At 36.6% G+C, this 13,660-nt stretch overlaps 1 protein-coding gene across 5 annotated transcripts in view; it reads right to left on the bottom strand.

Moving 5' to 3' along the window:
* The window catches only part of LOC150096442 (heterogeneous nuclear ribonucleoprotein R-like), a 230,302-nt gene that overhangs the window by 43,280 nt on the left and 173,362 nt on the right, over positions 1-13,660 (bottom strand). For all 5 annotated transcript variants that reach the window (XM_090409476.1, XM_090409475.1, XM_090409478.1 and 2 more), the window contains exon 8: positions 12,286-12,581. In XM_090409476.1, coding sequence (XP_090265602.1) covers positions 12,286-12,581 — 296 coding nt within the window. The remainder of the gene's footprint in view (positions 1-12,285; positions 12,582-13,660) is intronic.

Here is a 13,660-nt window from a genome sequence, read left to right as displayed (position 1 = left end):
TTTAATGTCTTTTTCCATATGCCATTCATACATTAAGAGATCATTTCGTCCCAAACTACAGCAATATTTTTAATAGCATGATTAATATTGAATGCTTTCCAGAATTGCATGAGTCTGGTCATTTGCTCCAGTAGCAGAAATGGCTCGTGAAAAAGTTACCCGTAGATAATAAGCCTTAAATACTACAAGAACTCCCTGATCCATCAGTTGGATTAATGAAGTAGTGTTTGGAGGGAGAAACATGACCTTGAGCATTATCTAGAATCAATAAAATTTTAAATTCTACATTTTCTTTCACAGAATAGCTTTCCATTTCACTCGCATAACAGTTGATTAAGGCATCAGCAAACAATTTTTGTGTCATCCACGACTTCTTATATCTCTGCTAATGAATTGGAAGAGTATGCTTCCTAATGTTTTTGCAGGCTCGTGTGCTAGATGAGAAAATGCATAAAGTATGTTTTACTGGAGGTAGAATGAGTAGAATGACTGAGGCATTAGATATGAGAAATAAGTGAGCAAAAGAGTTGGTAGTTGAAATAGGTACAAACAACTTGACTGCAAACAAAGAACATGTCAGATTGGATGTCAGAAGGTTGTTGAGACGGATAAAAGAGAATAGTGTGATAGGCAAGGTAGTAAGCATGTTGCCCAGGTATGACAGTGGTAAGATGAGGCAGAGAGCAAGGATTATGAATGATACGTTAGCAAAAATGTGTGAGGAGAAAGGAGTGCAGTTTGTTACTGTGTGGAATGAGTTTGAAGGATGAAGTGAACTGTATAGGAGCGACGGAAATATATTTGAGTGGTTTTAGTGCGAGTTCCTTCAAGAGACTGTTGCTGGAAAGTAGAAAAGTGAGAGCAGCGAATGAATCTGAACAAGTGTTCAGTGATGTGGAAGAATGGGAGAAAAAGACAGAAGAGAGTGAAGTGGTGCTTATGAATGAACAAGTGAGCAGCATGAGTATAGAGAATGAGAGAAAGTGTGCAAGACAGACAGAGAAATGGAGAGGCTCAGGGTGGAAAGAGGAACACAGCATGAGAAAAGTAGATGCTCCAAGAGGATGTGAATGCATGTATAGACAAAAACGGAAGGGATCAAGGGAAGACAGTTGGATCTGAAGATGAATAAGGAGAAAAAGAAATGGCTCGAGTTAAGTATGGAGAAGTCACATCAAATAAGTGGTGTCAGTAGAACTAGCTACAGATCCAGGAATAAGCTGCTGTGTTTGTATACAAATGCTAGAAGTGTAAGAAACAAGGCAAATGAAATGGTTGCATTAATTGAGTCTGTTCACCCAAAAATTGTTGGAATAAGCAAGACATGGTTGGACGAGGATGACATCCTAACAGGAATAGACGGAAGTGTATTTCGTGAGGATAGAAAGGGTAAAAAGGGAGGGGGGTGCTAATGATGATAGAGCAAGAGTTGTGTCCATACAAAGTAGAGATGCAAGAGGGAAATATGCCAGGCAGCAAGGTGTCAGGTGAGATAGAGGTGAGTAGAATGAAATACTTAGTGGGATGTTGTTATAGACCTGGTAATGTGGATGGTGGTGATTATGAAATGTATAATCAAATTAGCCAAGCAAACAAGAAAAGGGTGATTTTAACTATGGCAATATAGACTGGGATGATGAGATAGCAAACTAGAAGTAAAGAAAATTAGTTTCTTGGGTTTTTGAGGGACAACTACTCAGGAAGTATGTAACAGAGGGCACATGAGAATTGAGAGTCTTGGATTTGATCATCTCATCAGAGGATGTAATTACAAATGAAGTGTCAAATCACCCTCCAGTTGGGGAGAGTGACCATGAAGTGATTAACTGGGTGGCTGCCGGCAGTGTGAGGATGTCTGTGAGAAAAGGGTATATGTGGAACTACAAGGCAGGTGATTATGAAGAGCTCAGCAGACAGCTTGCAGGTGTAGCATGGAATGAGAAGTTAGTTGGAAAAGAGACCAATGCAGCTTGAGAACAGGGTGTATTCAAAAACTATCTGGTAGGAGCAATGTCTAAATGTATTCCAAGGATCAGAAAGTTAAATAAGGTAGGTGTGAAATGGATGAATGAATAGATCAAGCATGCAACAGAGAGAAAATAGGCAATAGGCAGCATATGAGAAGTGGTAATAACCAATACCATGAGGATTACAAAGACCAGGCAAGGAGGGTGATTTGGTTGTTAAGGGTAGCAAAACTGAAATATGAACAGCAGTTAGCTAATGAAGCCAAAACAAATCCTAGGGAGTTCTTTCGATATATATAGCCATCAAAAAAGATTATGAAAAGATGACATTGAATGGAGAAAATGGTGACCAATTGAGAGCAGTTGATGATGGGGGAGGAGAGGCTGACTGTAAGTGAGCAAGAGGTGTATGAGGAGTTCAGCAAACTTGATGTTAATAAAGTTGTGGGACTTGATAATATATCACCACGCATTCTGAAAGAATGTGCCAGGGAGTTGACATCTGATTTGACATATTTTTTTTAATATGAGTCTTGCATTGGGTCAAATTCCTAAGGAGTGCAAGATTGCGCCACTTCATAAGAGAGGAGATAGAACTCAAGCATCAAATTATAGGCCTATCTGTGTGTCAGGTGTTGTGGTTAAGTTGTTGGAGAAGCTGGAGAGAACTAGGATCCAGAAGTGGTTAACAACAATGGAATTATCTTTGATGGACAGCATGGATTTGCTAAACGGAGGTCATGCTTTAGTAATCTATTTACTTATTACAATAAGGTGATGGCTTCCTTGTACAGAGATGAGGGATACACAGTGGTATACGTAGATTCTGCAAAGGCTTTTGATAGATTACTGCATGATAAGTTGATAGTCAAACTAGAGCAGATGGGGGTTGGATATTAGATTAATGCATCAGATCGGAGACTGGCTATCTGATAGGTATCAGCAAGTTGTGTATGGGGCAGCAATATCCAGGAAGAAGAAAGTCACTAGTGGTGTGCCCCAGTGGTCTGTTTTAGGGCCATTGTAGTTTATACTGTATGTTTATTATATTGGCAAAGATTTTGATTGGGATATTCAGATGATGTTTACAGATGATGCAAAGTTGGAATGAACTATAAAGACTAGAGATGGAGCCTTACAAAAAGAATTGAATAAATTGATTGAATGGGCATGGAAATGGGGATGCGAGTTCAATGTTACAAAAATGTAAAGTTTTAAAATTTTAAAACAAGGATGGGATGTGGAATTTATGCTTGGTGGGGATATATTGTTGCAGGTGGAGAAAATCTTGGGATGATAGTGGATAAGGATCTGAAATTTAGGGGACACATTGCCAAAATTGTGAGAACACAAAAAAATACTGAGAATGATGCAGAGGACACTGACTTGCAGAAGTAAGGAGATTCTTGTTCCATTGTGTAAGGCTTTGATTAGGTCATACATGGACTTCTGTGTACAGATTTGGTCACCTGGTTTTCAAAAGGATGATGAGATGTTGGAAAGGGTCCAGAGACGACTAAATAAGATAGTTTCTGATCCCTGGAATGCTGAATATGAGGAAAGGTTGAGAAGATGCAATTTACAATCTGGCAGATAGGATAGAGACCAACAAGTTAGTAAGGGGGTTATAGGATCAATGTTGGAGAGGTTTTTACAGCAAATGGTGGGAGATCAGGGCAGAAAACCAGAGGACATCCCTGGAAGCTGTATGTGAGCAGGGAAGTGAGAAACAGGCTTTTTGCATGCAGAGTTGTGAATGATAGGAATGCCTTGTTTGAGAGTGTGGTGTCTGCAGAGAATATGAGTGTGTTTAAGAAGCGGCATGATGAAAGGATCTCCCAGATGAGGTTTTGACTCCATGGGGTCTTAGGATAACAATAATAATGCATAGCATTATACACATTTGAAAGTCATGAAGATACTTCACACACAAATATTGCTTACATTTGTATAAAGGATTAAACCAAGAATATAATTGCTTGGCATCTTTAATTTATAGTATTACCATATGAAAAATCTTACAAGTATTAACAAAACCATGTTTCAAGTACTTATTACTTACTGCCTTTCAGATTAATCCTAACTAGCTGTGATTCAAATTTTGCTTGCATTCTTTAACAATTTAGTAAATGGAAAAAACTCTTGCTTATACACGTGGTCCCCGGATTACAGATGACCCGGCTTATAGTGTTCCATACTTACGAACGGGCTCCCAAGGATCCCCATAAGGATAATTAATAATTAAATTAATAATTTGGGAACTAGTTTCTTTTGCACGTGTAAACAAACTTGCACTTCTCCACATTATTAAAGCAGATCTTCCCGTTATTTGGAAGTCAAATTTAAGGACCTGGGTTACACTTGTCATGTTTAAAGATTGGATCCTGAACTGTTTTATTCCTGTTGTGGAACGTTATTGTTTGTAAAAGAAAATTCCCTTTAAAATTCCTTGTGCTGGACAGTGCTCCTGGACATCCAACATCTTTAGATGACCTTCACCCTAATGTAAAAATCATATTTTTTACATTAGGGTGAAACATTCCTGACTTAACACTACATCTTTACTTCAGCCAATGGATCAGGGAGTCATTTCTGCATTTAAGGCTTATTAATTAAGGCGTACATTTCTGCAAGCAGTCACTGCTACGGAAGATGATGTGATGACCTTAAGAGAGTTCTGAAAGAATTATACCATCAATGATGCCATCAAAAATATTGCTGATTCTTGGGAAGAAGTGAAGCAATCAACAAATGGAACAAACTGTGCCCTCAATTCTGTGATGATTTTCGTGGCTTCACAGAAGACATCGCCAAAGCCAGAAAAGCTGTGGTGGATAGTGGTAATGCACTGCAATTGGACATCAATGAAAATGATGTCATTGACTTACTAGAGTCCCATTCACAAGAATTAACCAATGAAGATCTTATGGAGATAGAGAAGCAGCTGATAGAAACACGAGAACACAAAGAATCAGAAGATCAAGAGCCAAGAAAATTTACGACAAAAGAATTAGCTGAAGCCGTTCATCTCATTGCTAAGCTTGTGGAGAAAGATCCTAACTTTCAGGTTTACAAAGGTTTTGCCGTGCAATTAGTGAGAACATCAGCTGCTACAAGGCCATTTATGATGAAAAGAAAAATCAGAACTTCATGATGGATTCAAAAGCTAAACCGACAGTCTTGGAAAGAAGAATCACATTAAAGGTTCCTGACAGGCAAGTCAGAAAATGTGCAAAAGCTATGGTAAAAATGTTCTGAGGGTGCTGAAAAAGCCTAAATGGAAGATTACTGAAGGAATTTGATATGGCAATGATAACATGAAAACTGATAAGGATAGTCTGAGTAATTTCTTTGAAAATCTTAAATGAGACGAATATTATGCAAACAGTGGTAGAAAACATTCAAGAGGAATGCAATCAGGAGTATCAATACCATAGGTAGACATCATATTAAAAATTGAAATGTGGATAAGCAGCTGGATTAGATGATATTCAACCAGAAAGGCTGGAACAGGAGTAAAAGTGTTAGTGACTATAATACATAATTCACGTGGTCAGACTATCACATTCTGGATGAATGGAGAGAAATCACTTATTTTCTTCTTCCTTTGAAGATATTAAGCCTACTAGCTTGATAGAAACTCATATCTCTTTTAAGGATCTTTATTTCTTTTCTTCTTTAAATTTCATTATTAATTTTGATATTCTATTGTTCGGCATGATTCTGTTGACAAGTTGAATCCATTTGTTCCTATAATTATCTTTTTTTTTTTATTTTAAACACCTAGTTTTATCAGCTGTTCTTAAAAATTTCATTTCTGCTGATGCTATTCTTTGTTAATCTACTTTTTTAATTTACAGAATGGTGCCATATTTCACTATCATGGCACCACTCTACAAAAAATAAAAAAATAATAATAATAAAATAACATAAAATAAAATAAATAAACTGACTGAAAATCAGAAGAATTTCACTGAGTGTTTCAGATGAGATTTATGCAAGCATATATATATATGCTTGCATAAATATATATATATATATATATATATGCTTGCATAAATATATATATATATATATATATATATATATATATATATTTAAAAAAAAAAAAAAAAAAGCTAGAAATCAAGTTGGATTCAGTTTTAAAGCAGGATTGTTTTGATCAGATTTTTAGTTAGAGATGTGACTTTTGAATAATTATTCAAAAAAAAAAAAAAAACCAATGGAATTTAACAAGAGTCTGAATTTCATAGATCTAGAAAGCAAATAAAGTTACAAGGAAAAATACTGTTATTAACAACCTATTGCTCTGTGACATAAGACAGCCTAGATGGTAAGGATACCCTGTATTTAAGTTGCAAGTCAATAGTTGAAACTGAAAGAGGTTCAGAAAGATGGTCTTGGTATCAGGTGTAAAACTGCATGCTACTTATACTGTTCATCATCTATATGGATCACATTATCATGAAAAGTGACATCAAGCCTGATATCAAAATCAGCTATATACACTTCAGTTCTTATACATACATACATATATATATATATATATATATATACAGGGTGTTCGGGATAAATTTGACAGTTTCGTAAGGAAAAAGAAAATCTTCTTTGTATCTATTAAATTTAATGAATTGACAAAAAAACATTACAGGCAGAGTTAATTACAATACTATCAACAAGATTTACTCAAAATAACCACCATTAGCATCGATCACAGCTTAAATTCTGCTTCGGAACCTCGAACAAGCTGATGCTACAGTCTCCCTGGGAAGGGCCGCAAAAACTGTTTTAATTTTATCCATTAACTGGGCTTTTGTATTACTGGAAGTGCGATTGGTGTCTTTTTCAACTGCGCCCCATACAAAATAATCCATGGGGTTAAGGTCTGGGGAGTTTGGAGGCCAAACATTTGGACTGGTGAAGTCGTAGAAATTTTCAGACAACCATTTTTGACTTTTCCCAGAGGTGTGGCAAGGGGCCGAATCCTGCTGCCATACATACGGCCTACCATTGGCTACCCTTGTTATCCAGGGCTTGACTACAGTTAGCAACTCCACGAACAAAGCCCGAATTCCAATGCCAGGGTTCTTCAACACCTGTTCCTGCAGATTTGCGAGGAATTCTGCTGTACGAACGCAATCAGATCGTCTGCTAGGGATCTTTCTTCTTGCTACATCCTCGTAGTCACCATTGCAAGTCTCTAGTTCATGCCTGATTGTTTTTACTGTATTCAGGGAGCATTGGGCAGCAGTCGTAATATCCTTATTTTGATGGCGGGCACGAATCATCATGATACAAGTTATTCTCTTCCATGATTCAGGTGAGTTCCAGCTATCCATCCTTTCTGACATCTTGTATGTGAATGAAGAAGGGTCCAAACTTTTAAATGAAGAGAAGTGTGTGTTAATACATGTAACTTACGGAAAAATATAATTAATTATAAATATGTCAAATTTATCCCGAACACCCTGTATATATATTTCTAAATAAATCCGCTATGAGGAACTTGCACACCATTAAGAATGGACTGTTAGTGAACAGCGGGCAGCAGTGAATGTTAAAGAAGGGTACTGTACTTCTGGATCTTCAGACAAAACTTTTTTTTTTTTGGTATAACTGTGTTTGTTATAAAGAGATTCAACTGCATGAGAAAAGAACCTAGCATCATTATCATTCAAGAAAATGTGAAAAGATCCACTTTTCAACTTCCCTCAGTTACTTAAACAATGGCATAAGAAAGGTTAATAAAACGGATCTACCAAAAGACATGCAAAAGAAATATAAGACAATATAATAATGGATGCTTAGGATTATTCAAACAAAACTATAGTAGTCCCCCTCCTTATCTGTGGGAGGATACGTTACAAGACACCCCACAGATAGTACTGAACACTATATACAATGTTTTTTCCTATATATACCTATGATAAAGTTTAATTTATAAATTAGGCACAGTAAGAGATTAACAACAATAACTAATAAAAAAATAGACCAATTATAACAACATACTGTAATAAAGTTATCTGAATGTGAATGGAATCTTAGCAACCTCAGCATGTGTAGCTTTCTGAAGATAATGTGCACCACTGTCGCACAACTGATTTACAGCTCAAATAGATACTATGTATTGCTTGATATATCCCATTTACATCATATAATTCTAGCATTTTGAAGCGCTTTCCTGTTAGGCACCTTGTCATATGCCGGATCTACAAAACTTAAATAAAATAAAGATCCTTCTTATATTCCTAAGATTCTCAACCATTTGTGTTAAAGTGAAAATCTGACCCTGACAACCTCTATTTGGCCTGATCCAGTTTGTCCTCCACCAAGCTTCCATTCTGCATTTTTCAAGTATACTTGCATAAATCTTACCAAGAAAACTAAAGAAAGGAACTACCTCTGTAATTCTCACATTGTTTTAGTTAACTTTTTAAATATGAGTAATATGAGAAGGCTACTCTAATAGTCCAATATTCGACTCTCTGACCAGGCCTTCTGAATTATGCAGTGTAACCACTGTACAACTTTCATACCTCCATATTTGAGCATTTCTGGTCATATTACATCTACTGCAGTTGGCTTTCCACATTTCAGGTTTTTGGTGGCCTTTTTACTTCAAGAATGGATATGTATTCCTGATTGCATTGCTGTTGAGTGTTTCTGCCACTGTGCTAATACTGTTTGTTTTATTTAGCAATTTGTCAAAGTAATTACTCCAGCCACCTAGAATATCGTTTTCTTCAGTTTTCATGTCACCTTTTTCATCTCTGATTCCCTTAACAGTACTTCCATTTCTGAGCTTTTTAAATAACCTATGGAATATTTTACCACTTCTTGATATTTAATATTGATGTTCTTACCAGTCTTCCCAAGGGCTACCATGAACACTATATCAGCACCACAGTGACTGTTTGGACCCAGATCCCAAGATGAGAGGCTGCAACACTGTTGACTCTGGCAAGCAAGCCCACTAGCTGTCTGATCCTGGCCAGGCCATCCAGCACCAGCCATCTTGCCAAAGTAGTGCAAGAATACCATGATCCTCCTTTTTATGTCTATGGGGTAGCACCACAGAGCAAACATAACAGCAGATGTTGGACCCCAGAGTCTGGAAGAAAAGCAAAGAAAAAGAGGAAGAATGAAAATGCAAGTACCATCACTAGTCCCCTACACCATGAGCAGAGCCCATTGGTAAAATAGCTCAAAGGATTACTTGGATATTGAAAAACACACTAAGAGGTTATTATCCCTCTTTATAAGGCTATGATTTGGCCACATCTTGATTACTATGCACAGATTTGGGTCACCTGGTTTTCTTGGAGATGAGGAGGTTGTGGAAAGGATTCAGAGATAAGTAACCAAAATTGTGGCTTTCTTCCTATGAGGATAAGTTGAAGGTGTATGGGTTGCAAAGTTTAGTTTACAGGTAGAAAAGAGGGGACATGACAGAGGTTATTAAAGGTGTTCTATGAGATTGACATTGAGGAAAATTTTAAAAACATGACGGAGAGAAAAGTAGAAGTCAGACTAAACGTTGTGTAAGAGTGTGGTTAGTAAGGGTGTGCAAACTAGATTTTTTGCTTGGGAACTGGTGAATAAGTGGAATGGATTGCCAAAATTAGTTATGCATGACCTGAGATGGAGGAGTTAAAAGGAGAGGTATGATAGGTATTGTATATATAAAGGTTAGTGTGGGATCCCTGCAATGAGTCTTCAAACTCCATGGAGATATCCGTATAATAATACCATTTAACTTAGCAAATATGATAGAAGTACACCCCTTCAGGGTACATCGCAGGAATTTGATGATGAGTGCCAGTGATATGTTAATACTGGGAACTGCTGATATTCTGAAAGCTGTTAGAAATCTATCTTTCAAATGATGTGGTAATCATTAAATTATGCCACTATAATACCAATGGGCAGGAGATGAATTTACCTGAAAACAGTTCCATTTGATCTCTAGCTCACTCAATATACTAAGTCTAATGTACTATAGGCTATAAGCCTTTCATGGGATGGGAGGCACACAAAAACCTTTTAAGGTGTATTTCTTGTTTAACATATCACAAAAAATTTATCTGAGAAATGGCTGAGTACTATTTTTTAATTTGTAAAAAATAGCCAGATGCAACTACCCCAGATTATTTTAACCACTATCCCTCTTCCAGGACTAATACAGTTGACTTTCACTATAGCAAGTGAAGGTACACTATAACAAACTTGTTCATCATCACAATATACTGAGATGACTCAACCAAAGCTCCATAGGTGAAACCAATGTTTAAACCAAATTCACCATAACAAACTATTCCAGTGGTTTCTTGTGACCCCCCCCCCAACACATACACACACACTGGAACATGTTAACCGTTACCTTTCTTGCAGAACTAATACAACAATCCTCGTTAAGTGCGCCTAACGCGTTCTTTAAAACAGGTGCGTCAATCGAAAATGCACTAATCGAATATAATAACCTATGGGAAAACGTATAATTCATTCCTCAGATTTCTTTTTTGATTCTCAATTTTTTTTAAAAAAGAATTAGGGTATGTCTCAGGGTCTAGTTAAAGGAAAACCATGAAGCTGAAAGACAATAAAACATATTCAGAATATAAATTTATTATTCTACTTCTTAACAATGAATTCAGTTAACGGCGTTTGGCGGGCATTTTGTTTCTTTTTTTTTTTTTTCATACAATCGACGGTATGGCCCTATTGCCACTTCTGCAAATTTTACTGGTTCTCTCTCTCTTCACCAGGGTCAGTCTGTAAGCATTGCTGCTTAAAAATTTCGATTGTACGAAAACTATTTTCAAATTGTTTCTGTGAAATCTCTTTTGGCTAACTATCAGTGGTTAAATTTTCTTCATATTCTTTGGGATCTTCCCGTTGTGCATTTAAATTTAGCAGGTCGGAATCACTCAATTCTTCAGATGAGATTTAATTAACTCTTGGGCATTATCATTGAAGGGGAGAAAGAAAGATGTACGAATTGGTCGCCAACATGCGAAATCACATGCTTTATAGATAAAATTTTCCAAATGTTATACAAGCAAAATAGTTACCACTTTAAAAACTACAATGATCATAAAAGAGAAGTTAATTTTCCAACGTGTAATAATAAACAAGTCATCCCAGAAGACGGATTGATTACCCAATTATCGGAATGGATTCTCCTTCTGTCGACATGCTCAGAAGTGTCGAAGGGTCTAGAATCTGTGGGAGTACTATAGCAGACGACAAATTTTGGCGGCAAAAATTTGGAACGTAGTATACATGGAAGTAGCGTAATTGTAAGCTGTTTTAAATCGGTAACTAAATTATTTCATTCTGGTGAGTGATTTTTTTTAAAATAGTCAGCCTGGTTGGCCAAGTGGTTAGCGTATCCGCTCTCCAGCCAAAAGGCTGCGGGTTCGAATCCTGCTGTGGGCATGGATGTTTGTGATTGTCTGTGAAAATAATAGTGGTGATGGTGGACAGTAGATGGCATTGGTATAGATAAGGCGGTTTGTGGATGAGGTTGAGTGGTGAAGACAGAGAGTTGTAAAGTAGGTGCCCTCCCTTGATGAGTCTTAGGACTCCCTGGAGGTGTCAAATAATAATAATAATAAAAATGTATAGATAGAAAATTTTAAAAATCGGTAACATTTATTTTTAAGATGTATATAGGCGCACTAATTGATTTTTAGAGGAGCACTAACCGAATTTGGGTATTTAAAAAAATGACGCCCTAATCGAAAATGCATTAATCGAGGGATTACTGTACATTCAACTTTCACTTTAGCGAACACAATATAACTAAATTGCTCATCATCGCAAAGTTACCAAGAGGCTTCAACCAAACTCTATAGGTGGAATGCAATTTTAAAACATAATTCACTATAACAAACCATTCTTTTGGTTCCTATGAATTTGATAATAACAAGTCAGTTGTATACTACAGGCGTGAAACCTTTTCTGGGAGGAATTAAAAAGCAAATAGCCTGCACTTCATCTCTTAACTATCATTGAATCACCAAAATATTCACTTTTCCACAATATGCACATGTTCTCAGTAATTTCTAACATACGATATTAATACTTGAGTTTAAGTGTAGAGTCATTGCTCACTTTACCAAATGCCATTATAGTGAACTGACTCATCACAAATACCTGAGTCCCACAGCAAGAATGCTGTTTTAAAGGATATTTGTTATAGCACACATTACCCACAACAGACTATTTCTTCAGTCCCTCTGAGTTTTCTATAGTGAGACTTTATAATTTTGCCTAGTGAAATTAGTTTTTAAATCTACAATTCAAATATACTTACATTCCTCTCTGCTGCATTGCTTGCATCATTCTCCTTTCTCTATTTCGAAGTACTTCCTCCTTTTTTTTCTTGTCTGATGGCGGTTTTGCAAGGGAAACTTCTAGAATGGCTCCACCCATTTCTTTTCCATTTAAATCATCCATTGCCTTTACAGCAGGATCACGTTCTTCAAAATGAATAAATGCATAGTCCTTAATTTTTTTTACTCTTTCTACTCTACCATATGATTCAAACATTTCTTTCAACTTTTCTTCTGTGATGTCACCTGTCAGATTCCGGGCATAGAGCACTTTTACCTTTTGAGAGAAAATGGAAATATATGATATAATGTACATTACAGTAATTATAACCATGAAATGTACTTTATCAATCTAAAGTAACTGGCAAATCATAAATATAACAAATGTAATAAAATATATGAGAAAAAATAACCATGACCTAAAGTAGTAAAATATTTTGGAGACAACTGAAAAAAGTAAGAGAAATGGAGAAGAACCGTGTGGAAAGGCTTATGTGTTCGTCATACATGTTGAATTGGATTTTAATGGTATTGATGCAAACACAGATTGATAAGAAAATAACTATTTATTAACGTAAAAGCGAATATCTCGCTGGTATTATATCCAGTATCTCAGAGCGCACAAACAAAGTTTGTTACAACAGCGAGACAACCACAATCTAGTGTAACAGTGGGACTAGTATAAGTAATTGCAGCGTGCAACACAAGACTCAAGTCCTAATTAGACGCCATCTCAGTTTTTGACTGCCTGCCCTTCCTGGACACACGTCTTCCAGAAGGTTCCTTATCATTCTCGGTTTATAGAAAACCCACACATACAGGGAGATATTTACAGAAACAATCACACCATCACCCTTCTCAACAATATCTTATCTTATATCTTAAAAACACTAACCCATAGAGCTAGAGCAATTTGTTCCAATGACGTGGCTCTCACTGCTGAACTTTCTCACCTGCATCACAACTTCCTGACCAATGGCTATAACCCCCATAAGATACATAAAATACTAAATGCTATCCAAAAATCCCCCCCCCCCAACTATCTACAACAAAACTATCACCATCCCATACATTAAAGGCACATCTGAAAAGATATCTAGGGTGCTTAACAGATACAACTACACACCATATTTAAACCTTTTGTGAAATTGGCAACTCTCATCTGTTCACCTAAGGACAGATTCACTCCTTAATCACATCCAGGAGTCTATTAAAGTGCCCTGTCCATGTCATCGAGCTTACTACAGACAGACAGGAACTGTGGACACCTGCCTTAGTGAACACAAAAAATATATCTGACACTTTTGCTATGGAAGACCATGCTTTGGATACCCTGCACACAGGATCAATTGGAAA

The sequence above is a fragment of the Typopeltis vanoorti genome, chromosome 19, assembly GCF_054136105.1.
Source record: "Typopeltis vanoorti isolate ZY-2024b chromosome 19, IOZ_Tvanoo_1.0, whole genome shotgun sequence".
NCBI lineage: Eukaryota > Metazoa > Arthropoda > Arachnida > Uropygi > Thelyphonidae > Typopeltis > Typopeltis vanoorti.
This window is presented reverse-complemented; position numbering and strand designations above follow the sequence as displayed.